At 42.2% G+C, this 27817-nt stretch overlaps 2 protein-coding genes across 3 annotated transcripts in view; one reads left to right on the plus strand and one right to left on the minus strand.

Annotated features, from left to right (window-relative positions):
- On the plus strand, window positions 1-24243 carry pdcd11 (programmed cell death 11). Of its 2 annotated transcripts, none has more exons than XM_074629063.1 (36): window positions 1-82; window positions 763-889; window positions 1737-1877; window positions 2035-2199; window positions 2475-2636; window positions 3116-3236; window positions 3417-3592; window positions 3773-3880; window positions 4765-4977; window positions 5099-5223; window positions 5323-5383; window positions 5588-5734; window positions 5873-6124; window positions 6561-6686; window positions 6777-6971; window positions 7169-7339; window positions 8030-8243; window positions 8331-8480; window positions 9472-9584; window positions 11061-11557; window positions 12090-12152; window positions 12420-12516; window positions 12676-12765; window positions 14255-14357; window positions 14476-14653; window positions 15954-16010; window positions 16100-16222; window positions 17044-17166; window positions 17384-17552; window positions 18153-18299; window positions 19023-19166; window positions 20586-20836; window positions 21704-21872; window positions 21978-22131; window positions 22341-22506; window positions 23696-24243. In XM_074629063.1, the coding sequence occupies exons 2-36, from the start codon at window positions 785-787 to the stop codon at window positions 23865-23867; spliced, it is 5448 nt and encodes a 1815-aa protein (XP_074485164.1). In that variant the 5' UTR covers window positions 1-82; window positions 763-784; the 3' UTR covers window positions 23868-24243. The 2 variants fall into 2 exon arrangements, with proteins under 2 accessions (XP_074485164.1, XP_074485165.1); XM_074629064.1 differs by lacking the exon at window positions 1-82 and adding an exon at window positions 117-239.
- The window catches only part of LOC141764127 (RING finger protein 122), an 8409-nt gene continuing 4825 nt past the window's right edge, over window positions 24234-27817 (minus strand). Inside the window, exons 4-7 of the mRNA XM_074629095.1 lie at window positions 27639-27681; window positions 27054-27095; window positions 26247-26329; window positions 24234-25140 (exon numbers count right to left, since the gene is read on the minus strand). Coding sequence (XP_074485196.1) covers window positions 25020-25140; window positions 26247-26329; window positions 27054-27095; window positions 27639-27681 — 289 coding nt within the window. The 3' untranslated portion in view covers window positions 24234-25019. The remainder of the gene's footprint in view (window positions 25141-26246; window positions 26330-27053; window positions 27096-27638; window positions 27682-27817) is intronic.

Below are 27817 nucleotides of genomic sequence, written 5' to 3' on the forward strand. Positions count from 1 at the left end.
CGTCTGTGATTGGAGGAACGAATGGAACGCCCATACGAGTTTCCCTTCCGGGTTGTGATCATGGCGTGTTGCTGAACAACATGTGAGTTTTTGCCGGAGATTTAACTGAAAGGTTTATTTCATGATAAATACTGAAACAAGAAACATTTGATGTATGTCTAGATCAGAATCGAGTCTCAATGTGAATAGGTATTTTGTCTGCTGGGAAACGTGCTAAAGTGTGCTTCAATAGGATAGAGGTATCTATAATGTTTGTGGCTCTCATGCTGCTTTGAATGTAAAGTTATTTTGCACTAACCATATAATGGTTGTCCGTGTTTGCAATTAGGTAAATTCCTGGAATGTAATTTGCAATGTGCAATACTCTTGGCACTTTATTATATTTATTCCTTTATTCTTTGATCTCGTCTTGTTTTTATTGTATTTATTGTTTGTATAGCAAATATTTTGTATTCTTGTACTTTTATTGATCTTGCACCTCCACATATGCCACCTACTGTGTTCCCTCTGTCATTGATGATTGTGCAGTATGAATGTGTAAAGTATAAAGTATAAAGCTATCTGTATCTGTATCTTATGCGTCTGTAACACTGTAATAGTAACTAACTCTCAAACGTAATGATTGAGTTACATGAGAGACTGAAGGTCTAATTATGATTGGCCATTCGTCGCTTAACATAACCTGTTTTTTTTTGCATCATCTGCTCAGGTTAGAGGAATGAAATGGTCTGTTTATTGACAGTATATCTTTAATTTTCTCAGATATTCTGAAAGAACATCAAACATGGCATCAATGGAGGAAGACTTCCCTCGAGGAGGATCGGCAAAGAAGCCCAGCAAAGAGAGTAAGATAGTGGTGCAGAGGACAGAAGTGGACAACTTGTTCCAGGTAAACTTTTTTTTTATCCTTCTATCCATACTACTGTTAATAGACTTTACTTTGTGTGGACATATCAATGAGGATTGTGGAAATGACTTCATAGAACTATGTATGTCAATCACTCACAAACTCCAATCAAACGGTCACACACTGATCAATTATGAATCAATATTCTGTTTCTGTAATGCCTATTTCTCGCTTCGAATGTTTTCAGAAACATCTTGTAGTGAACTGTTTAGCTGTAAAATGAGAAAGTTTGTGACTCGGCAGCCATGTTGAGATCAGTTGAGGAAATACCAAGCACCGCCCACCAGCCAGAGCAAACTTTCTCATTTTACAGCTAAACAGTACACTACAAGATGTTTCTGAAAACATTCGAAGCGAGAAATAGGCATTACAGTAACAGAATATGAATTTATATTTGATCAGCGCTGACTAGTTTGACCCTTTGATTGGAGTTTGCGAGTGATTGACAGCTGCCTCTGTTGAATGAACAGCCAATAGGAACGCTCTCTCTCTCTGAACTGTCCTGTGTTTGGCCAAAGTCTCCCATCACGGGATAGCTTTTCTAAAGCCTGAAAACAGAGCCATGAGGAGGAGCAGAAGTCTAGTTTTCTCTCAGAACATTTGAATTACAATATACTAAAAGGTTATTATGGGATTTTTTTCCCAATGATGCCAAAAACAATCTGCCTATTTCCACTTTAAGTGGGAGTGGTTCTTTCACATCAGCTGTTCAACCATCTCATCCCTTTCCTTTCACACACTCTGTAGTTGAGTTTGGCTTGCGTCTCACTTTAGGAGGTATCAGTAAAATGTTCTCCATAGTAAACAATAGTCTGCTTTTCCCTCGCAGTCAAACGAAAGAGTAGAAACTAAGAAAAGAAAGGGGGCGGGCAAAGATGACGGCAAGAAGCAAAAGAAGCCAAAGACGGGTAAAGAAGGTGGTCTGACGCTGAATGCAGCAGCCAAGTGTGTGGAGATTCTACATATGAAGGTAATTCAAGAACCAATGTGTGTTTATTATTTATTGAATGTGTTAAGTATGTTCATTTTCTCATTAAACTTATTTTTAGTATAACACTAATGTGAATCAAAAGCGTATTTAGCTCAGTATCTGACTCGATTTCGTGTGCGTTTTCTGCATTTCCCAGAATTTGAAGGAGGGTATCCTGATGCTGGGCTGTGTGAAGGAGGTAGCAGACTTTGAGGTGACAGTGAGCCTGCCCTGTGGCATGCAAGGCTTCCTCAGCATCAAGAACATCTGTGACTCGTACACCAAGCTGCTCAGCGAGCAACTGGATTCAGCTGATACAGAGGTAGGCCTGCGGAGTGATTTGAAATGTCATAATGGGCCATATCAACGGTGATACACCATGCACGAGTCCACACTTTTTTCCCTGGTTTGGTTTTTGTCAGTATCTTGGAATAAGATGTCTTTTGTGAGCTCATTCTTTTTGGTTTTGTTGGATATGTCTAGAATTAGAAAATAACTAACATTAGACCAAGGGCGATTCATTATCTAGTTTTATGTAAATAGTATACCACTACTTTGTAATATCTAAGAGGTGGATCTTGTATATTTACTTCACAGGAGATCTGCTCTCTGCCTCACCTCTTCTACCCCGGCATGGTGATCAGGTGTGTGATTGCCAAGTTGGATGTAGCCAAACGAGGCTCTCTTAGCCTCCAACTGTCAATCAACCCAAAGGTGGTCAACAAGGCTCTCACCTCAATCTCTCTGAAAGCTGGCATGGTGAGTCATTATTGATCTTTTGTTAAATATTTGTTAAAAAGTTCTTAACATTCAGCTTTCCTTTTTTGATGTGATTATCATAAAGTGGGCATGTCTGTAAAGGGGAGACTTGTGGGTACCCATACAATCCATTTTCATTCACATATCTTGATGTCAGAGGTCAAGGGACCCATTTGGAAATGACCATGCCACTTTTTCCTCGTCAAACTTGAGCATACGTTTGGAGCGTTACTTAGCCTCCTTAACTACAAGCTAGTATAACATGGTTACATGGTTGGTAACAATGGATTCCTTAGGTTTTTGAGTTTCATATGATGCCAGCATCTTCACTCTAGCTTTAAAACTGAGTCTGCTACAACCTAAAAATTTGAAGTTGTGTTAATGCGTTAATGAAATTAGTGGCGTTAAAACAAATTTTGCGTTATTGCGTTAACTTTGACAGCTGTAATTTATTGTATTGTTATTTTGTGACCCCTCAGGTCTTGAGTGGATGTGTGGAGAGCGTGGAGGATCATGGCTACATAGTTGACATCGGCATCAGTGGAACCAAAGCCTTCCTGCCCAAGAATGCAGTAAAAGACAAACACAACAACCTGGAAGGTATGACAAAGTATTTTAGATCGGCTTTCATTTACTGTCAATTGCATACTCTCTGATGCAGAGTAGTAGTAGTAGTGCAGTTGTTTCCCACTTTTTTTAGCAAACTCATTCATAAAGTAATGGATTGAAAGGAGCGTCAATACATCTCACAAGCATCTGTGTGTGTTTTCATGTGTCCAGAGCTGACAGTGGGTCAGTACGTGACGCCTGAAGTGGAAGAAGTAAAGAACGATGGGCGTGTGGCCCGCCTTTCTGTCAACCCCGCGACCGTCGCCCAGGCCTTCGCTGAATCCGAGCAGGGCTGGAACCTCACTAACCTGCTGCCCGGGCTTCTAGTGAAAGCCACGATCAAAAAGGTAGAGACAACTTTTTATTTTGGTAACAAGTACATCTTCTGTCCAAGGATAAGAGGGAAAAGGCCTAAAACAGTTTTGTTTTATCCAGTGAATGATCTACTCTTGCCCCCAACAGTCCCTATGACACCTCCGGTGGTAGCTATGTGTCATTTGAATAAAGTCTACATGTTGGTGTTGCAGGTGACCAAACATGGTCTGCTCCTGGACTTCCTGTCCTCCTTCAGTGGACAGGTGGACTTTCTCCACATGGAGCCAGAGCAGACATCCAGCTACACTGAGGGAACCGAGGTAAAAACTGACCTGGCACATGGATCCTGTTGGCTTATACGAGAAATCTCTTTGTGTCTGTCATTGTTTTCAGCTTTCTGATCCGGTCACTCTAATAATGCACCTTATGGAAACAATCATAAATGAAGGTGTTAAATGTTACCATTTAAAGGGACTATTTGTAACTTTCAGAATTGCTTGTTAACAGCGACACCTGAGGCCGTTAATTCAAGAAAGTCAGCGTCGGGCTCGCGCTTGCTCGCTCTAAATATACCTGAACGAGCATCTCTCAAAACAGTGAGGCGACACACGTCAGCTAAAACCACAATATCACTCTATAGTTCAGCTGCTTGGCAGTAATGTTAGCTGACCAGACGAAGGTCTCTCCATGAATCACTGCTGATCCTAGTGTTGGCTTTTCCTGCTTTAGCGCAGGCTTCAGCAGCGGGGCTCCGCAGCGAGTAACGTTGTCGTCTCCGCCCGCAGTCGGAGAGAACAGGGAGACACCGGCACCCGCTCAGAGACCATAACGTTTCTCTCTACGGAGCCCCGTCACTTCACAAGACACGGAAAACCTCTGTTGGTCTGGAGGAGCTGCAGCAGTTATTTCTGCACAAACGTCCACTGTACATTCACTAGATATTCCCAGAGCTAAACTAACTCTTCTGCAGTGTGGAGTGAGCGCGCATGCTCGTCTAGAGGTTGAGCGAGAACGCGCGCTGTGTGAGTGCGGGCAGACAGGTAGAGGAGCAGAGACTTCAGCCACACGCGAGCGCGCATGTGTCCCGACCCGGTACATTTATACGCTTAAAAAGTTACAAACAGTCCCTTTAATGGTTTCATATGTGTTTTCTATCAGAGTGTAAACTTGGCAGGCTAACCCTGTTTTGCATCAATCCACCCAGGTGCGAGCCCGTGTGCTGTACGTGGAGCCGTCCACCCGTCTGGTGGGCCTGAGCCTGCGCAGCCACCTCGCTCAGCCCGGGACCACCGTCGACCCCTCTCCTGCCGGAGGCGACCGCATCGGTGAGGTGGTGAAGGACTGCAACATGACCGCCATGCACCACATGTCTGGAGCCATGTTGGAACTGCCAGACAACACGTTGGCCTTTGTGCATGTGAGTCGGGCGCGATGCTTTAAATATTTAAAAACCTACTTTAACCGTTAAGAAGAATGAAAGTAAAATATTCTGCTGACTCCGCATTGGGGCAATAACTTAAATGTGTCCTTCTCGACAGAGGAACCACCTGAAAGAGTCGAATGTGCCAGCCAATGAAAACAGAGCGCTGGCCATGACTGAGCACACCTGCAGGATCCTGAACTTCAGCGCCATTGACCAAATTCATTTTGTCAGCCTGCGAAAGTACGTCACCCCTCATTTATGTGTTTTATTCCATTACTAAGCATGGACTTCACTATTGTAATGTGATGTATTGACAACCCTCTTTTGTCTTGATTTCAGGAGTGTGATTGAAAAGCGTTTTTACCGATATCATGATCTTCAGGCCGGTCAGGTTGTGGAGGTAAGAATAAATCACCACCTGTCCAAGTACACACTAGTGACTAGGATTTAGCTTTTTAAAGGTGCTAAATGCGAGATGAACCTGAGAACAAAAAGGTTAAAGCTGGACACGGTTTAACTACCCTCGTTTTATCTGCCGCATTCTGCTCTCTCGGTGTCTGTTGTCTGTCTCACTTTGTCCCTCTTCCATGTGTCTCCCTCCAAGGGGACAGTTACACTCCTGCTGGATCACGGCATGGTGGTGCATCTGTCCGACCACATTAAAGGCCTGGTGCCCCGGACTCACCTGTCAGACATCGTCCTTAAGAACCCAGAGAAGAAGTACACGGAGGGCATGAAGATCAAATGTCGGGTCAGTCCACTTTGTTTTTAAAGCCACTGAGAAGACCACGAGATTAAAAATCTGCAACAATCTGTCTGACAAATCTGCAAGATCATCTCTCATATGTTTCATCCCTCTGTGTTTGTGTGTGTGAATATGTGCCTTCAGGTGCTGTCAGTAGATGCAGAGAAAAAGAGTCTGTACCTGACCAGAAAGAAGGCCCTGGTTCACAGCGACCTGCCGTTGTTCCTCAGCTACACCGACGCCCGTCCTGGCCGCGTGTCCCACGGCTACATCGTCTGCATCAAGAACTTTGGCTGCATCGTTCGTTTCTACAACAGCGTCAAGGGTTTGGTGCCGCTCGGCGAGCTCAGCTCTGAGCCCGTCACCAAGCCTGAAGAGGTCTTCTATGTGGGGCAGGTGAGGAGATCAAACAGCATGGACACCGAGGATCATATCTGTTTCTAAGGATCTGCTTAGAGTTTTTTTGAGTATAGGGCGGCTGTGGCTCAGAGGGTAGAGCAGGTCGTCCACCAATTGGAAGGTCGGTGGTTCGATCCCCGGCTGCTCCGAGTCACATGTCGATGTGTCCTTGAGCAAGACACTTCACCCCAAATTGCTCCCGAAGGCATAGCCACCGGTGTGTGAATGAGTATTAAGATTAGATCCTAATGGACAAAGTTGGCACCTTAGCAGCCTCTGCCATCAGTGTATGAATGTGTGTATGAATGGGTGAATACTGACAAGTAGTGTAAAGCGTTTTGAGTGGTTGGAAGACTAGAAAAGCGCTATATAAAAGCAAGTCCATTTACCATTTACCATCTGATTAGTTGTTTGTTTTCCGTTGATTGTCCAGGTGTTGAAGGCCAGAGTTCTTCAGTGTGACCCCGATAAGGCAAAGATGGTGCTGTCATTTAAGGCGGCGATGGAGGGAGACACAGAGGAAGCCACCAAGCCTCAGTTTGACTGTGAGATGGGGAAGGTAAGTTAAAGACTTCATGCCACATTTTTTTCTTTCTTTCATCTCAATTTATCAAATTTTGACCTCAACATGTGTATTTGTGTGATGTAGAGCCTGGAGGCCAAGGTGCTGAAAAAGACAGTCAACGGTCTGGAGGTGGCCATCCTCCCCGATGATATCCGGGCCATACTACCCACAGTGCACCTGTCTGATCACGTGTCCAACTGCCCTCTGCTGTGGGAGAGCCTGCAGGAGGGAGACCACATCTCAAAACTCATCTGCTTCAACAAGAACAAACACAATATTGTATCCTGTTTTATAAATAAGTCTGTCGATTTTGTGCGATTCTGATAACTACTGAAAAGTTTAACGCTCATGATTTGATTTATTCTGTACAGTATGATATATTTTACTGGCCTTTGATGCTTATCAGGAAGTAAATTTCCTAATTATGAAAAGCAGGAAAGTCGTGTCTGTTTTCCTTAACTGCTCCTCTGTTAAAGACCCTCACCAAGAAACCAACAGTGCGATGGTCACTGGAGGATGGAGTGGTTGCCAAGGACTTCTCTGAAGTCACAGTTGGAATGCAGCTGACTGGCTGGATCAAGAACATCATGTCTTACGGCGTCTTTGTAGAGTTCCCATACGGCCTAGTGGGTCTTGCACCCAAGTCGGTGAGTAAAGAGCTTTGTGTTACGTCTCCTGTCCTGGATAGCTCTACCTCTAATTCCTAGTTCACACTACACCACTTTAGCCATGATTTTCAGCCCCCCGACAAAAGCCCCAGATCAGAGGCAAATTGGCGTTGGCTCGCACATCGGCGCTCGGGCGTCATGCGTGAGTTGCTCAAAGACGCTCGCCAAGAGGCTCACCGCAGATGTATTCCAGATATCTAACATGCCACAAGCAACAGCCAATATGAGCGCGAGACACGGGTTGAGAGTAAACCTGGGGGAGGAGGGGTCGCTTGTAACAACAGGAACTTACTGTATGTAAAGTTGTTGTTGCACCTAAAGGGGTAAATAGTAAAAAAAAAGTGTGGAAACAGGCTATTTTGTGAACACATTTGCCAACGACAACATCAGCAATGTGTTTCGCGTATGGTATCAAATCATTTACCGTGTATTGCTCACTTGTGTTTTTGTGACAATACATAGTTTAGAGATCATCGGGGATTCCTCCTGGTGAAAGATCTTGTAGTGTGTGAACCCCTGTCGCTGGTCAGTCATGTAGTGTGAAAACCACAACGACTTAAAGACTCCTGCTTACAAGACAGCAAGTTGTGTAGCGTGAACTAAGCCGTTTGTCTATTTCCGCTACTAAAATTCTTTCTCTGCTTTTTTTTTTTTTTTTTTTTTTTTAAGGCCATGACCGACAAGTTCATCAAGGATACAACAACTGCCTTCCAGCCGGGCCAGACTGTGATCGCTAAAGTGACCAACCTGGATGTGGAAAAACGGCGTTTCCTGGTCACGCTGAAGATATCAGAGGTCATATCTCCAGATGGCGATACCAAGACCAGATTCATCGATGGTTGGCTGGAGAGAAGAGCCGTGTCTGAAATGTTAGCTACGAGAGGTACGAGTGCCTCGGCCTTTTAAGTCTCTATTTAAAGTTTGTCTTCGGTATCTAATCTCTCATTGTGTCTCATGTCTTTGCTCTCAGAGAACAGTGATCTCCGCAAGCAGCTGGCCGCTCTGTCTGTCGGTGAGAAGCTGAAGCTGACCGTAGATACTGCGAAGGACAGCGGCGCCACATTTAAGTCTGATGATTTGGCCGGTGCTACCATACTGGCCAACAAGCACCATGTCACGGGTATGTTTTTAACCAGAAACATTTTTGAAATCTTGTATAAATTCTTATGTTTTACTCCTCTGTGATGATGGTCTTTGCCGTCACATACATTTCTTGCAATGTCTTGACATGCATTATAGAAGCAGACTGGTTTCAGGTTTTAATGGTATGATTGCATCAACCAAAATAATATGGTAAAGGATGCTCAAATATTTCCTATTATTAAACCATACGGGAGTATTTTGGGGGCATTATAAGCCTTTGTTACAGAGAGTAGAGAGATGACTAAACAAGGAAATTGCAGTTCATGGTCAGTGTTCTGGAGGCTATATAACATGATGGAAAAAAATACTGCAACTTGCTCATGTACATGCATAATGCGAGGGCGCGCCAGGAAACCACAAGGTGGCAGCGTCATCACGGTAAACAGCAACTGCCTGTCAGTGGCGATTTTGAATGGAGTATAGAATTTCAACAACATTTGCAATATAAATGAGAATGCTGTCACTTTCTGAATCTATTTTTATGTGAACAATAAACACGTATAAGACAGGGGAACTGTGTCATACCGTTCTGACTTCTTATTTTTTCCAGTAGTTATAGTTTATGCAAGTGCTCTCCACTGGAACGGAACGGTGTATGCCCATGTCATGTCAAGTGATCTTGTCAGACTTTAGAGAGCTCCCCTCCAGAGCCACAGAGGGCATTATGTAACTGTTGTCACAGGCTGATTAGTACTAACCATGACTGGTGAACAGATCTCCATGTGTAAGATCCGTGGACTGGCCCTTTGACTCCCAAGCTATGGGGCTCTCCATGAAGTAAACTCAATACATGCCCTGTAGTGTAGTGTTTTTTCATCTGCTGATTGGACCGATAATTCGCTTTTCACCTTTAAACCAGTGTGTGTCGCACCCCTTACAGAGATCTTTAGCATATATACAATAGATTTATTTTTCCAAGATCCCTTCATGTAAGCTGTATAACTGTCTTTTGGCTGCACTGTTTCCAGGTGTTAATTTGACCCCAGGACAGAAAGTTACTGCGGTCGTCCTCCGTGTTGACATCCTGTCGTCATGTGTCCATGTGACCATCCTGTCCAAGCTGGTGGGGAGGAAGAAATCTGTAAGTATTGCTTTTCTTAAAGAGGACCTGTTATTAGGGATGCACCGATACAAGTATCGGGTATCGGGTCCGATACTTTGCTCATGAACTCGTACTTGTACTCGCAAAACGGCTCCTATACAACGGCACCGATACCACTTTACGGCAGCGTGACGTTAACCTCTCGTCACCGTCTTTCTTGTACTATCGCACAAGCTCCACCTCCCCGACGGTGCGGGCGAGACGGGCCGGTGGTGCCCGCGGGGCCGGGATCCCATCTCAGCCGGCACACGCCAGCCCTCGCTTTCAATGCGCCACATGGTTGTGCTTGCACCCTCTGACTCACGTGTGCGTTAGACTCTTTGGTCCGTGTTTCAAGACGGTTTGGGTGGGTTACAGACATCGCTGGCGCCTGCCGCCTTTTACGTGGGCCGAGCCCCGTCCTGGGGGCACGACGCGGTTTGGGCGCACTGAGGACAGTCCGCCCCGGTCGACAGTCGCACCGGGAGCAGGGGGCCCCGTCCCTCCCCGGCGGGGAGAGAGGGCGCAGCGAGCACTTTGGTCACGGCCCTGGGAAGCACCTTCGCCCCGAGCCTTTCCAAGCCGACCTAGAGCCGGTCGCCGTGCACCGCCTCGTATGCGGTACTCCCCAGCCTGCCGTGTGTCGCTTACACCATCCAGCTGGCTGTTAACGAGGGTCTTTTGGAACAGAGAAGTACTCGTGACGGTACTCGGTATCGGCGAGTACCCAAATGTAAGTACTTGTACTCGGTCTGAAAAAAAGTGGTATCGGTGCATCCATACCTATTATTCTAATTTAAAGGTTCATACTTGTATTTTGTGTTTCTAGTAGAACATGTTTACATGCTTTAATGTTAAAAAAACGCTTTACTTTTCTGATACGCTCTGTTTGAGCTCCTGCCTTGCCCTCTCGAATAGCCCAGTCTGCTCTGATTGGTCAGCTGGCCCACTCTGTTGTGATTGGTCAGCCAAACCAAACTCTTTGGACTCCGCTCCAGCTCCGCTCTAACTAGCTTTGTTTGAGGTCGTGCCAAACTAGTCGTTATGCAAATGTATTACTTGGTGACATCACCACGTTACAGAAGAAAAGGCAGGACTTCAAGCAAGGCGTTCCAGGCAGTTCAGGAGCAGTGTTTCTGTGAGGGAGAGTAACTCCCTTTGGCGTAGACTTTGTAACTTTGCAGACCTTTTACATGCTCAAAAAACTATATAACACACCAAACAAAAGGTGCAAAAGCATAATAGGTCCCCTTTAATGCCATTTTGTAGTTTCAAAACAATGACAATCGTTGCATTTATGTCCTGTGGAAATTTGGACTGAACACTGCTATCTCTGGAGCAGCCTGATATATCACACACGTTTTCACACAAAGGTAGATGGTTAATAGTAAATGTTAGGGCACTCGTATAGAGTCAGATTATAATACTTTCATGTAGATATTGACCTTTTGTTATGTGCGTTTTTGTATTTTCCAGTTAGCTGAAGGATCGTACACGGCGATGGTGCAGCACATCGACGAAGACTTTGCCGTCATCTCATTGGGCGACACGGCGCAGCTGACCGTGATCCAAACCAGCAGCCACCTGAACGAGACATTTCTGTCCGAGTCAGACAAGCTGAGGGAGGGGATGAATCTGGCCGTCCAGGTCATAGTATCCAGCCTCCCGGAGCTGCAGGGGCTCTCCATGGTGTCGTGGGAGCGCAGCGGAGCGAAACGACAGCGCACAACCTCAGAAAACCAAACGGGCTCCAAGGGTCACCGCTTTGGTGACATCGTGCGAGGTAAAGTGCGGACAGTGAAGCCCACGTCCATTCAGATCACGCTAGAGGACGGAAGCACGGGCAGCGTGCACGTGTCTCAGGTGGTGGATGTTGCAGAAGTGTGTCAGAGGTCCTTCCCTACGTCCTTGGTCAAAGTGGGCAGTGAGGTCACCGCCAGGGTCATCGGAGGACGAGAAGCCTCCAGTCGCAGGTAAAGACTGCTGGAGGGTCTGCTTCTTCTACTTCTTCTTCTTCTTCTACTTCTTCTGCTTCTTCTACTTCTTCTTCTTCTTCTACTTCTTCTTCTTCTACTTCTTCTTCTTCTTCTACTTCTTCTTCTTCTTCTACTTCTTCTTCTTCTTCTACTTTTTCTTCTTCTTCTACTTCTTCTTCTTCTACTTCTTCTTCTTCTTCTACTTCTTCTTCTTCTTCTACTTCTTCTTCTTCTTCTACTTCTTCTTCTTCTACTTCTTCTTCTTCTTCTACTTCTTCTTCTTCTACTTCTTCTTCTTCTTCTACTTCTTCTTCTTCTTCTTCTTCTACTTCTTCTTCTTCTTCTACTTCTACTTCTTCATCTATTTCTTCTTCTTCTACTTCTTTCTTATACTTACTGTTTTCTTATTATTATTCCATTCTTAATTATAAAACCACTATAAAAGTGTGAACATGAATGTGGTGATTTTCTATGTAATATTTGTAAAATTGTATTGAACTTGAAATTAATCTCTACTGTCTTATTTCAGATTCTTGCCATTCTCCCATCCCAAATTTACATACAAAATTCCCGAGCTCACACTTATACCCAGGTAATTGTATAGTACAGTTCATTGAACCTTGTAATTATCATGATATACTGCATGATAACCTGAATATTATTGAATTAAATCAGTGAATTTACAGTCATCCCGACATTGTTGTGTGCCGCTTTTTGTTTTTATAAAATGTCATACAGAGATTATAAATGCTAATTCTGATAATATAAACCTGTAGTGGTGTTCGTACTTTATGTCAGGATGTGTGTTTTTATCTGTTCTCAGTTTCTTATTTGCTTCTACTTCTTTTTCTCTCTGCAGCAAACTGGATACGAGTACAGATTTCACAGCAGTTACAGCAAAAGATAAACTAAACAGCTATACGGTCGGGGAAGAGATGGCATGCTTTGTATCAAAGGTGAGTTCGGAAAATCATCGTGGCTTGCAGTCGCTTGCTTTATTTCTTCCTGGCAGTTTCTACAAAATCTTTGATCAAATAAAAAAATTAATCCACAACAAATTTAAATGAGCAAAAGTTCAGTAGAGGTTTTCATTGTGTTTATGCTTCTGCCTCCAGTTCAATCCACAGAAGAAGAGTTTGGAGGTCACCACTGATCCTTGTATTACTGGGACAATTGAACTGCTGGCCATGATCACCGATCCAAAAGTAAGTTTGAAGTATTTCATACGTATTGAAGGAACACATGTCGGATCATTTATAACAGTCTGTGGTTATTATAGCTTAAAGGGATAGTTACGGTGTTTTGAAGTGGGGTTGTATGAGGTATTTATCCATAGTCAGTGTATTACTTACAGTAGATGACGGTCGGCATGCCTCCAGTTTGGAGAAGCAGACAGGAGTTACCGCAGGGAAGCAAAACAATGTACTGCTGTGGACGGGGCCGGCAGCAAAATGTATTTTAGCCACCTAAAAGAAAGGCTCATCTAAAAAAAATCAATATCAGTTTAAGTGTACTTTATATTTAGAATATTTTCACTGCTTTATCTTGCCGTCAGACAGCCCTTTCTGACGGGGAACTGAAGCCGTTGTCTATACTCTCTTCAAAGCCACCACACTCCTTTGATAAACAACATTAGTTTTACCTCACAGAACACAGGAGTTGCTGGTCTACCGCTGCCTCGATCGGTTAGTTTGTTTGCGTTATTGTGTGACTTTGGTGAATCCGAAGTAACCCTTTAAAACATTGGTTCCCAACCTGTGGGTCCCGACCCCCACTAGGGGTCGCCAAAGCTTCACAGGGGGTCACGAGGCCTTCTTGATTTTAAGGGGTGTAAGACAACTTTTATTTTTAATATACAGTTGGCCGATATCTCAGAATTTAATTTAATCAAACTAAATTAAATTGTTATTTTTAAAGTTATATTCTAAAGTTATATTCTAGAGCCTTCCCTCTCTGCTAAACAGCCTCGTCCTGAATTAGAAAAGTACGCAGTTAAAACAACCAAAGAGCTGATGGAACAATGGCCAAGTGCCAGGGAGAAGAAAACTCTGATTTTGTCAAAAAAAGAAACCTAATAAGTATTTCTGATTGTTAAAAATAAAATGCAGAGAATTGTATTAAAAGATCCTAAACTTAGCAGGAAAACTCATCTCTGATGCAATATTCACAGAAAATAATCTGCTCAAAATTCATCCAAAGCGCTTGTTTTACACAAACTTCCTGCAGATATTGCGTTTCCTATTTGGGGTAATTGTACAGTGTGTCAGTTGTTTTGTACTGTCATTGTTGTGCATTGAATATGATATGAAATATACCTAAAATATGTCACTTAAACAGGGGTCGTCAGTTTACTCAATGATAGAAAAGGGGTACCTTAAGGAAAAAGGTTGGGAACCACTGATTTAAAACACCAAAGTCACACAATAGCACAAACGGTAGACGGCAGCGGTAGATCAGCAACTCCCGCGTTCTGCAAGGTAAAATGACTGTTTTTGTCAATGGAGTCTGGTGGCTATGAAGAGAGCATAGACGATGGCTACTGTCTACTGTAGGTAATACACTGACTATGGATAAGTATCTCATAAAACCCCATTTCAAAAAAATCCGAACCATCCCTTTAAGACAAAATGAGAAACGATTAGATAAAGCTTTGTTTCAAACAGCTGTGAATGTTTACATTCTGCTTATTTTCAGGACGCCGGCCACCCAGAGAAACTGTTCAAGCTGGGCCAAGCAGTCCATGCCAGAGTGGTAGAAGTGAACTCCAAACCTCATCGCTTTGTGCTGTCACTCACAGGTAGAGGCTGTTTTTATTGTTTACTGCTTCTCATCGTCATGTTTTACATGCTGTTTCTCATTAAATGCAAAGAGATGGACAACAATTAATTTGATTCTGGGTTTCTTTTGTTTTCCAGGTGTCCATAAGCTGGAGAAAGACAGCGTTACATTGGGGATGGTGACGAATATTCTGCCACAAGTTGGCCTCCAGGTCAAGCTTCCCTTTGGCGGCACGGGGACTGTGGCTGTTACTGACCTGGCTGATGCCTACAAGCCAAACCCCCTGGACGGCTACAGCAAGGATCAGCTGATCAGGTCAGTAGATGCAGCAGCAACCTTTGGCTGAAATCAGTGTTAATTTCGTTAACTAAAACTATGATGAAATATATTCTTCCACTGCCTTTTTTCCAAGACGAGACAATGATGAGAGGTACCACCGGCATTAAACACTAATGGTGACGATATCAAACATGCAATATTGTTGACGAAAAAAGACAAGACTAGAATGTAGTTTAAAAAATAAAAACTTTACCAAATTCTCTCTTTATTTTCATCACCTTTCACCTTCTCCTCCCCTTTCTCTGTCACTGCCATTGTGTCTCAAACACACACACACACACACACACACACACACAAACACACTACCTGTGCTGCAGCGGCGGCTCTCAGTCAGTCTCTTTCCTTCTTGTCTCACCTCAGTCTGGATAATTGTGCTACTATAATGCATAAAGTTGGCGGTTTGTCGGGTTTGGGTGGTTGATAACGCATGTGGTTGCATGTTGGGTGGGTGGTTTGGCTTTCATAACAGACCGGTGGGTGCGACTGAACAGCACATCACTAATGAGCGCAGTCAAGAGGACTCGGAGGAGCGTTCTGCAAAGCTGCATTGTTAATCATTCAGCCTGTGTTTCTCATCAGATAATTATAAGATAAAATCGTATGTGAAATAACCTTGGCTAAAATGACAAATTTATTGGTTTTGGCTAGAACAGATTGACTGAAATGTTGAATATAATCTGATGACTAAAAAGGACATTTGACACAGGACTAAGACAAACAAATAGCTAAAAAAAAATTAAGAGAGAAAACGATTTGACTAAAAGATGACTAAAATCTGATGACTTTCTGGCGACTAAAACTGGACGAAAGTTGTTGTCGGCTAAAACTATGAAGGATAAAAATTTCTAAAATGTGACTTAAACTAATAAGCATTTAGAGCATTTAAGCATTTAAGACTAAATCTGAAATAGCTGCCAAAATTAACACATTGTGTGAAATGGCTTTTAATATGTACTCTACATGCTCATTCTTTTGTCTTGTGATGTTTTATTTCAATTCCAGACTGAGGTTAACCTCAATTTTTGTCTTCGATAAAACTAAAAGGAACAAAAAATGTTAACAGTAGTTTAGGCTAAACCAAATTAACTTTTTGAATCATTAACAACTTATTGTTGTGGTTGTAAACGTTGTTGTTCAGAATACATTTATGGGCAACTGCTCGCACACATTATCAACTATCAGCAGCATTACAAATTCTTGATACCACTATCAGACTTTAAAACCATTTTGATTATCTTGAAGTGCCGGGTTAATTTTTTGCCTCTTTTTGCCTCAGGTGTTTCCTTCTCGGGGAGGAAAATGGCAAGTGGCAGTTGTCTCTACGTCAGTCAAGGTATGCACGAGTTTTCGTTTGATTTGTTTAACAAATTCAGACGCATATGTTATTACAACATGTGTTTGACTGTAATTTTGCTCTTCTAGGCTGAACCCACAGCAGGCCAAGCCAGCAAAGGACCAGGAGGTTTTGTCTGTAGACAAACTGCAGGCAGGCCAGATCATCAGAGGCTATGTCAAGTCTGTGGGAGAGCAGGGGGTCTTCATCAGGTAACTGATAGATTCATCCAGCACAGAACTTTAGGGTTTAAAGCTGCAGTGGGTAGAATTGGAGCAAAAGTTATTTTTATAAAACGGTCACTATATCCTGACAGTAGTGCATGAGACAGGTAATCTGAAGAAAATCATGTGCCTCTGTGTCCTCCGGTGCTCCTAATGGCATCTGCAAGATTTCACAGAACGGAGGAAAACAACCAATCAGAGCCGACCTGGAGCCTTGCCGTCTCTGAGCAGCTGTCAATCACTAGTGAACTCCGATCAAACGGTCAAACTAGTCAGCGCTGATCAAATATGAATCAATATTCAGTTACTGTAATGCCTATTTCTCTCCTCAAATGTTCTCATTTTACAGCCAAACAGTACACTACAAGATGTTTCTGAAAACATCTGAAGCGAAAAATAGGCATTACAGTAACAGACTATTGATTCATATTTGATCAGCGCTGCCTAGTTTGACCGTTTGATCGGAGTTTGCGTGTGATTGACAACTGCCTCCGTTGAATGAACAACAAAATGACCTGTGATTGGCCGAAGTCTCCCGTCACGGGCTAGATATTTTAAAGCCTGTAAACAGAGCCATGAGGAGGTGCAGAAGTCTAGTTTTCTCTCTGAACATTTGAATTACAATATGCTGAAAGGTTATTATGGGATTTCTTCCCAATGATGCCAAAAATATTCAGTCTACTGCAGGTTTAACTTTCCTTGGCATCAGGACTCATGAAAGGAACAACATGCTCCATATTGAGTTTCAGGGCAGTTACTTCAGCAATGATCATCGTCCTTATTTCACTTTGTTGTTGTTTGTTTTCCAGGTTGTCAAGGAGCATTACGGGAAGAGCCCAACTTCAGCAGTCCACCAAGTACTTTGTCAACAACTACAAGGTCCTCTCTATGCACCTGACTCCCAACACCCTGCTCACTACCAAGATCCTCAGGTAAGAAAAAGCCACAGATTTCCATTCTGAGTGTTTGAAAATAAAAGAAAGAAAGGACTAAATCATCATACCGGACATCAGAAATCGATTTGGCGTAATGCTGATGGTGTGTCTTTTCACATCTCGCCCCGTGCAGCTTTAAGTAGCAGCCATTTATAGAATCAATGCTGTCATCTTGTCATTTTCAGTCTGCAGCTCTTTCTATTCTCGTCCTCAGCATTGACAAAGAGGAGGAGTTGGTCCACCTCTCCCTGCTCCCAGTGGATACCGGGAAGCCAGACGTCCTTCCAGAATCTCTTGGTCTGCCGCTGCGACTGATCGGAGAGGAGAAGAAGGAACATGACACCAAGAAGAAGAATAAACGCACGGCGTCTGAGAGCGAACAGGTTACAAACCGCCTCAGTTTTCTCTCGCATCAAACTTTTTCCTTCCTTCCTTCCTTCCATGATTTTTACATTAAATAGTAAGCGCATTGTAGACAACTCAGCTTTTCTAAGTGTGCTGAGGTCCTGGAGATGAACCAACACTCAACATAGGAAAACCACTTTTCACATAGATCAATGCCATCTTCAGTTATCACTCGTTCATTATCCGTTTGGTTCGACAGTAAGAAATGCTGCATTGATTTTTGCCTCAGGTTGAGACTCACTGTATACTCTGCAGCTTTAATTGCAGCCAGATGGTCTCTTATGTGTGTGTGTGTGTTACGATTTATTTAAAGGTAAATAATGTTGTCTGACACTTATAATAACAATCTGAGCCCGTCAGTGGCAAAAAACAGCACTTTTAGTGGACGTAAACTGACGATGCCAGGTTGCTCTAAATGATTACATCTCAGCTCGTTTAGCAGCTGCAGAGTTCTCCCTCAATACTGGACCAATTTCAAAAAGTGTTGTCCCCATTAGTCACTTAGACACAAAGACATGGGAAGATGGGGTTATCCTTTAATCCTTGATGGTAGTCTTAACTACGGTTTTATTTGCCAGAACCAAGCCGAGTCCCAGGTCCCGAAGAAGAAGAAGAAGAAAACAAAGAAAGGACAGACTGATGGCAATGACAGCGGAGTGGAGGTGTACTTCAGAGAAGAGGAGGATATGGAAGACGAAAAAGAAACCACATCTGTTTCTGTAAAAGTAAGCGAATGCACTGCTGCCCTGTATTTTTAATAGGAATCTCCATAGATTTGGTACAGTAACAGAGCCGAATGTATGCACAGCCAGGCACATGCCTAGGGCCTCCTTGCCACTAAGGGGCCCAGACAGAGGGGGAGAGAACATCAACCTCCTACATAATGAAAATATTTAAAAGTATATGTTAGACATTATTTATTGTACGCTACATGCTGCTGTCCAGTGACTCCACATTGCAGCCTGTAACATTTTATGAATGATTATCTGTCATAATCAGCAGAGGGAGGCGTGTAGAAAGAGGCATGTAGTGAGCTAAAGCTGGCTGGCTTTGCATTACCATGGTCAACTCTAGCCAGTGCAACAGTCTATTTTGCTCACAGCTACAGTATTTTGTAAATCCACAGATACTTTCTGTGGAGACTGATTTGGATTGTGATTGTTTGTTCGTGCTTGTCGTAAACTTTTTGTATTCATTTCATTTGTTTGTTCTAAATTCACAGAATCAATTGTGCTTGTGTTGTTATATAACACTAAACATTTAATAACGGGCATTTCTATTATGAAGCATAGTAGCCCGGGATCATTTAAATTAATTTGATGTAGTAGTAGTATTGAAATACAGTCTACCTGAAATACAGTCTACCTGGTGTTAACTATCTATTTAATCCAGCTCTGGACAGTAATATCATTATCCAGAACCTGAGAAATACACGTCTTCCTCCTCAGGTGACGCACAGCTCAGTGGCTCTATCCAGACTGCAGGTGGCAGCAGGTTTCTCCTGGGACGTGGGGCTGAGCTCCCTGAAGCCTGCGTCTGCAGCGCAGGAGGGCGACTCCAGTGATGGAGAGGACCAAGATGGAAGCAGCAAGGTGAGCTGACCATAAATATGCACTTATAATCTTAGGATTATTAAAGGACTACAACTTTCTGTCATTGTTTTTTGTGTGTAGCTTAACCCTCTGAGACCTACAATAGACCCGTTTTTGTATTTTTTAGGGAGGTAAAGGGGGTCTTTAGGGGGAGAAAGCAGGTCTACGTCATCTTCAGGTTCCCATCTGAAAGCTTAGAACCTGAAAATTAATTTGAGATGCAGCGCAGCACTGTGTGTCAAGTTGTTCTAGTCATGAATCAGAAATAAACCTGAATTAATTCATTTAAATTTATTGTGAAAGTGTATAAGGGCTTAGAACATTATGATGGAAGTATATGATGGCCATTCCCATGCTAGATGTTGGGTTGATACCATTTGTTACACAGATTTGGTGCTAAATTTAACCATTTTTTACCACTCGAGAATTGATAAAAATTATCAATATTCCCTCCAAAATACCACATTAAGACACCGAGACCTTGAGGAACACCATAGAAAAAGCCATGCTGTGATTTGGTATCAAAAACTTTTGACATTTGGAGATTTCTCAAAGAATTGAATTCGGCGAGCACTTCTTTTCTAGAAACTGCTCAGAAACCTTCTTATTGTGGGTCTAGCTAAGAAAGCCATCCATCCTCTGAATGCTCTAGGTCTCTGGTTTGTGGTTGTAAAGTTTCATGAGGCTGTGATTATCCTAGAGGTCACCGCAGGTCATTTCATACAGTGAGCTCAAGCTTAAAAAAATGGTCTCACTACAATGAAATGGCTACTATGGGGACTGACATCATCACACATGAATACAGTTGGGCTCATTGGATCTACAAGAGTCTCAGCTTTACAGTGATACCCAATTTATGTAATTCCAAGACTGTTTAGGGACCCCAGTATGCAGAAATATTCAAATACACCATTTTAGAATAAGCAAAAATTACACATTTATACTGCATTCAAAAAACTGCATAGTTGTTTCCCCAAACTGCATGTGATTATCATAAAGTGGGCATGTCTGTAAAGGGGAGACTTGTGGGTACCCATGTAACCCATTTTCATTCACATATCTTGAGGTCAGAGGTCAAGGGACCCCTTTGAAAATGGCCATGCCTGTTTTTCCTCGCCAAAATTTAGTGTAACTTTGGAGTGTTATTTAGCCTCCGTCCCGACAAGCTAGCATGAAATGATTGTTACCATTGTATTCCTTGGTTTTCTAGTTTCATATGATATCAGTACCTTCACTCTAGCTCTAAAACTGAACCTACTACGGCCTCTGAAAGACAGTAAAGTCAGTCGGGATCGCAGGTCTCAGGGGGTTAAAGATTAACTTCTTCCTGTTTCCTTCTCTGTATCTAAACATTTTCTACTATCAAACTCATCTTCCTTCCCGTCTTTACCCTTGGGGCGCACCGCTCTCCTCTACCAGCTCCAGAAGAAGACTCGTCATGAGCTCGAGCAAGAGAAAAAGGCAGCGGAGAAGGCCCTGGTACAGCGGGAGATTGAGCTGATGGATCCGAGCCTGCGACCCAAGGACGCAGCCGCCTTCGAGCGGCTGCTCCTCGCTTCACCCAACAGCTCACTGCTCTGGCTCCAGTACATGGCTCACCATCTACAGGCCACCCAGATCGAGCAGGCCCGCGCTGTGGCTGAGAGGGCCCTCAAAACCATCTCTTTCAGGTGATTGAGTTATAGATAAATAATTTTTAGCTATTCAACTGTGTGTCATTAAAGAGGACCTATTATTCTTTTTTTCTTTTGCCCTTTCCTATAGTGTGTTAAATAGTTTTTTTGTGCGTGTTAAAGGTCTGCAAAGTTACAAAGCCCAAAGTCCAGGTCAAAGGGAGTTACTCTCCCCCACAGAAACACTGCTCCTGAACTGCCTGAAACGCCTTGATTGAAGTCCCGCCTTTTCTTCCGTAACGTGGTGATGTCACCAAGTAACACATTTGCATAGCTGCTAGTATGGCACTGCCTCAAACGAAGCTAGTTAGAGAAGAGCGGAGTCTGAAGAGTTTGGTTCAATTGACCAATCAGAGCAGACTGGGCTTTTCAGAAGGGGGGAGGGGCAGGAGCTCAAACTGAGCGTTTCAGACAGTGGGTGAAAAGAGGTGCTGCAGCACAGCCGGTATGAGAAAAATAATACATTTTTTGAACATTAAAGCATGTGAACACGTTCTAGTAGAAACCCAAAATACAAGTATGAACCTAAAAATAAGCAGAATAGGTCCTCTTTAAGATGATATATTTTCTTTTACACCAAAAAAGAAACCAAAAACAACACCAAAAGGTGGCAGAAAGATAAGCAGATAAAAGTTTCAAACAAACAATGAAAAATAAAAATAATTGGGACTACTGTCTACTTTTTTTAAAATGTATTTTTGTTAATGTGTTTCGGCCTCATCCTTTGTATCATCCCTAAATGAATAATAGCAGTGATAGTATCTGTTGGGGTGAGGAGTTAAAGTAGCGTGTCCACATCTGTTACAATAGGCTGTGTTGAGGAAAGGATTGACTTATCTTTGTGTAAACTCTGCGTCTGTCCAGGGAGGAGCAGGAGAAGCTGAATGTGTGGGTGGCCCTGCTGAACCTGGAGAACATGTACGGCACGGAGGAGAGCCTGAAGAAAGTGTTTGAGCGGGCGCTGCAGTTCTGCGAGCCAATGCCCGTTTACCAGCAGCTGGCTGACATCTACGCAAAGTCCGACAAGGCCAAGGTACGATCTACTGAGTGTATTTGTTGAGACTGATGCTGAAATACTGTGTTCTGTAACCGCTATCGCCTGCATGTGTTTAATCCGCTCTGTCTCATGTTCGTCCAGGAGGCAGAAGGTCTGTATAAGACAATGGTGAAGCGTTTCCGTCAGAATAAGGCGGTGTGGCTGAGCTACGGGACCTTCCTGCTCCAGCAGGGTCAGAGCGACGCTGCCAGTGCTCTCCTGCAGAGGGCGCTGAAGAGTCTGCCCTCCAAAGAAAGTAAGATGATCTGCGTAAACACCGAGGATGAAATGTCACAACACAGCTTGATGTGTATTTATATGTTTGGATTGTACACCCACCACATTGACTGAAACCAGAGAGTTCTCATCCCTTCAACAGTGCAGTGTGTGTAACCATTCACATCCCGTCCCAGCTGTGCATCTCCACAGGTTTTAACCTTTATGTATTGTCACGCTTCCTCTCAGGTGTGGATGTTATCGCCAAGTTCGCTCAGCTGGAGTTCCGTTATGGGGATTCAGAGAAAGGTCGCACCATGTTTGACAAAGTCCTGACGAGCTACCCGAAACGTACAGACCTGTGGTCCGTCTTCATCGACATCATGGTCAAGAATGGATCACAGAAGGAAGTCAGGTGAGAAAAAGCCCTTGCTTTGCCTTCTCACTTCCCCCTCGTCACTTCTAACGCATTTCCTTGTAGCTATTCTGTTGCAATGAAATACATATAAACAAGTACACATAATTACATATCGTGGTTAAGATTTTAATCTACGTGTTTATTTGTTATGGTTTTCATCACTTGTTCTTACTAAATGTCCTTACCGCTACATTACAATAATGTTCGTTTTATACATTTTCCTTTTTTACTTAAGACTTAAGACCTTTAAATTAATTTTCATGAAGATTTCTGCATCTTTGTAAAAACTGATATAAAAATTTTTTTTTTTTAAATAGGGGATTTCATGATTTTCTCTACACCCTGAAAAATGTAGACAGTAACCATATATGTAAATCTTCACGCACAAAAATATAAAATATGTTGTTTTTATGACAGATATTGTAATTCTAATGTCCTTACCACAACACCTAAAGCTATTATTTTTGATAATAATGCAGATAAACGTCAGCTAGCAAGGTCTGCTACATTAGCTTTGACTCTTAGCGTCTGGTATACATGAATTTAACAGTAATATTAAGTTATTTTTTAAATGTTGTTCAAAATACACAATTACTAAGCTGTATGGTAAGGACACACACATACTTAAGAAGAAAAGGTGATCTGGACCTTGTTTTTCTTGATCTTGAGGGTCACATGTGGGTGGCATACTTATAAATAATTGTAATATTGTGTAAAGTAATATGTATATGAAACAATTCTTTTGAACTGACGTCATATTGTAATTGAATTAGCTCATTTTACGTACCTCAACATTGAAACCACAGTTGTGGGACATGAAGAAAAGGGGTGTTTGGACCCATAAAATGCTTCATAAATTTTATTAACTCACATTATTGAGTAATTTTTTTTATGTCAGGATCGGTAATAACACTGTGTATATATATTTGTCAAGCATTGCACTGCAAATCTGAACAAAAATCAAAAATTTCATTGTGGGACTTAAAAATGCCCGTAGTTGCAGAAACACCCTCATATATAGAGAAATATACTTGCTAAGATATACAATCCAGTTTAAACTAATTAGCCTTGATGGTTTACATGAGAAAATCTGAGGTCAGTGAGCTGGTTAAGTGTACAAGACCAGTTTTATGATCAAACGTAAAGAGTGCTTCATGGCGTTTTCCCAACTTCCTGTCTCCTGCAGGGCGCTCTTTGATCGCGTGATCCACCTGAGTGTGTCCGTGAAAAAGATCAAGTTCTTCTTCAAGCGCTACTTGGAGTACGAGAAGAAGTACGGCACCCCGCAGAGCATCCAGGCAGTCAAGGAGAAGGCCATGGAGTTTGTGGAAGCTAAAGGCACCGAGGCGGCCAACTAATGACCAGATACACACAATAATACACACACTGTGTGTGTGTGTGGACTGCAGTGTGCTGAACCCGGTCTGTCAGGTTCTTCCTCTGAATGATCCAACTTCTTACCTTGTAATTTAGGCTTTTTATATTGTTGTGGACTGGGGATCTCTGAACCTGAAAGTCAAACCTTTTGTAAAGTGGGTTGTAACCATCTATACATGTAACAAACAAACCGGTATTTAACATTTCATTTTAGTCCATTTTGTATGTGAAAGAGGTATGAAAAGCATAATTATGACTATTAGTTTACTGCATTTTTGAATGGATTCACACATTTGTGAGCATTTTATTCTATTAATCCCGCCTGCCTTTCAATAAATCCGACACCATTACAATACATTACGTGACGTTTTATTTAAAAGCAACAAATACAAAATAACAATATATATAGGGACATGTTTACATACAATACATACAGGCAAGACTAGTTTTTCTATCAGTCTCTTTTTAAAAGGAAAGGGCATGGGACACAATCGGTAACAATATTGTCTACTTAAATCGTCATGGTTGTAATCCCGCTGGTCTTAGTTTCAGCCGGAGGTTGTGGCTACCTCAGACTGCTGGAGTATTTCACCTACGTTGGCAGTATTGAAGATGCATGTGTGGCACAGGGTTATAGGGTGACTGACATGGTTTGTGCTGGCTGTATTGGTAACACCCCTGAGATATTAGAGGTATCCATACTGATCCTGTATTCTGATGTCCTGCTCAATGCCTGTAGTGTTGTTTGTCTCTGGCAGTGCTGCACTAGTCGTCCAGTGACTGTGGCAATGATATCCTGCTCTCTCTCTAATGTGGCTCCTTTTCCCTGTCATGTTTTTTTTTGGTGAACAGTGCAATATGGAAGTAGATCTAGGAGCAGTATTTTATGAAAAGATCCTATTTCATCCACCCACTCCCTGACTGATCTGACCAAATTATTTTTGGTGCTGTCAATATCCAATTCCCATCAAGGCATATTGCTCAAAGGTCAGCAGCAGGGCGGCCACTTTGGGATCATTATCAACATTTCCTGTGAGATGTCTTTAAGATGACCGCTGTCCATCATCCCTAGTGTAGTTAATGTGTGTGTTTTCTGTAAGGGGAGTCCGGTTTCCTCTTCTCGCTCAGCTCCCTCACACCTCCTCCGGATCCATCGGACCCTCGGCACCCTGGGGAGCGTCTGTGTGGAGCCGGAGGATGGGTTTGTTGCACATGGGGCACACGCTGCGGATCTCCAGCCACTTAAGCAGGCACCTGACGGGACAGAAACGTTAACATTTAGCTGGAAAACAATGAGCATTAGACACCAACATCTGGAATCATGATTAAGTGTTTTTAATTTTTTTTTATATATTTATCTATTTATTAATTATTTATTTATTTGCACTATATAAACTTTCAAAAAGTGCGAGAAAAAGCATTTCAACACCAATTCCCCTCACTGATAAATCTATATTTTCTGCAATTAAGTTATCAACGAAGATCTATTAAGTTGCATTTAATTAGTAGCCACTTGTTCGAATAAGTTTTGCACCTACAGTATATATTTTCAACCTGACAATTCTTGGTGAAAATGTTCTGATGTCTTTAAAAGAAAATGTAAAAAAATAATGCTTTGTCCAATTCAGGGAAATAGATGAGCCTTATTGATAACACAAGTGTCAAGAAAGGGGAAAAAAAGGACTATAACGGAAAAAGTTTGTTATAACAAGATGTTTTTCACGTTATAACAAGATATTTACTCATTATTACAACACAAATGTAACAAATTATTGTTATAACAATATATTTATATTGTTATAATGTGAAAAGTTTCGCGTTTTAACAATATAAGTGAGGATCACGTTATAACGTGACAACTGATATTGTTTTAACGTGATCCTCACTTATCTTGTTTTAACTTAACGAAACGTGTCACGTTTTAACAACATAACTATTTCTTGTTATTATGTTAAAACATGAAAAGTTTCACATTATAACAAGATATAGTATTTTGTTATACCAAGAAAAGTTTGCATATTTATAATAACATGAAAATATATTTTTATAATGTGAAAAACAACTTGCTATAAGGATATACTTTTTACGTTATAAGGTGATACTGATCCTATTTCTTGGCTGGGTGCAGTGACTTCAGGAGTCCTGTCATCACCTTCAGGTTGCCAGGCAACCAGCGAAGGCTTCAGGTAGCTGCTTCTCCCTGCTCTGTCTTTATGCCAAGCTAAGCTAACCATCTACTGCCTTCAGCTTCATACTCATTATACAGACATGAGAATGGCATCTTCCTTCTCATCTAACGCTCTGCCAATAAGCGTCTATCTGCTATCTATTTATAACTATTCCAGTTTAATAACACTCACTTCTTGTGAAATGCATGTGAGCATGGGCACACTCCCAGTTCATCCCTGGTCCTGAATTCCTCCAGACACACTGCGCAGGTTTGCTGCGAGAACAACAAATAACAGCAAGGTTAGCTTATGTGATTAGATTTGTTTATTGCTTCCATCTCTATTCAACAGAGGGCTTGTATCTCATCATCATCACAGACGAGAACATTGCCATTTGTAAATGAGATAAATTTGAGCAGCAAATTAATTCAGTGTGACCTAGATTTAGAGCATAACACAAGTATAAGCTTGTGTTTTGAAATAATGCTTTTACCTTAACTATGTTTCCAAGTAACAGGATTATTTCAACCTTCCCTTGTACAAAAACAGACATTGTGGCATTCAATTGAAAATGACCCCTAACCACCGCTTCCTTGGAAAAGAACTGAAAGAACTTGGAAATGCAATATTTTTAGTAACCACAAGAGACAGAGAAGAGATCTTCTTATAATGCATTTTGAATGAGTGCAGTTATTCCTGGAGTCCTAAATTCTACTTCAAGTAGAGAGAGAGCCAAGCAAGCACTCTGACATTTTTTTTAAATGGCTGCATTTGAGATACAAGATCATTTGAGGACATCTCCTCTGTGAGTGTGTGCAGCATGTTAATCACATCCGAGAGGAGAAATTGATCGAGTTAACCAAGTGAACCCTCCCAGCTAATAATGGGTCATGTGAGCTGGCGCGGAAGCAGTTTGTTTAACATGAAATGTGTCCAGCTGCCAGGTCATTACATGTATTATGTTAAGCACATACGTAAAAAGCAGAAAGAAAGACTTACTCCTAGAAGGCTCAGTTTCTTGCTTGCTCCCTTCAGCACCACCTGCAGTTGGAAAAAGGTGAAGGAGAGAAGTATTGTGTCATGTTGATGATGTGTCAGCACTATTATGTTGGCAGAAAATCCATGTTGTAAAACAAACACTTCAGATGGGTTTCAATGTCCTGATGTGACCGGCTTAAAAATATCTACAGGAGTGGTGTGTAATCTCTTGTTTGTTGCATAGTTGGAAAAAAAAAAAAATCATTATGAATACATATAACACCGACAGCTGCAGCTGGAGTTCAACCTTCCCCGAAGCTGGAAACATTGTCACTAACTGTCAACAGACTACATTGTGACACCCTGCTACCTGCTCACCATATCAGGCCTTTTCACACTGCGGCTAGATGAACCGTTTTGAGTCAGAGGGCAGATGAGGATACACAGATGAAGTCAAGGTCATCTATAAAGGGTGGTGCTGGGTTTCACAGTTGACGATTACAGTGTGAAATGCTATAGTAGTAGTCTATTTATACCCTGCCAAAGAAACTGGTGCTACATGTTCACCCATAGTGACATACATACTATACAGCAGTGACTACATACCTCATTGTAGCTGAACTGCTCTCTGGTTCCTTGTTGTTTCAACCTGAGAGAGGCAGAGAGAGAACAACATCTGTATGGTAGAAGTGACTGTCGTAACAACTGGAACTTAAAGGTGTTATTGATAATAAAATTAAAAATATTTTTTAGTCTTTAGAAAGGTGCTGAATAAAAGTATGGCT

This window comes from Sebastes fasciatus, chromosome 3 (genome assembly GCF_043250625.1).
Source record: "Sebastes fasciatus isolate fSebFas1 chromosome 3, fSebFas1.pri, whole genome shotgun sequence".
Taxonomy (NCBI): Eukaryota; Metazoa; Chordata; class Actinopteri; order Perciformes; family Sebastidae; genus Sebastes; species Sebastes fasciatus.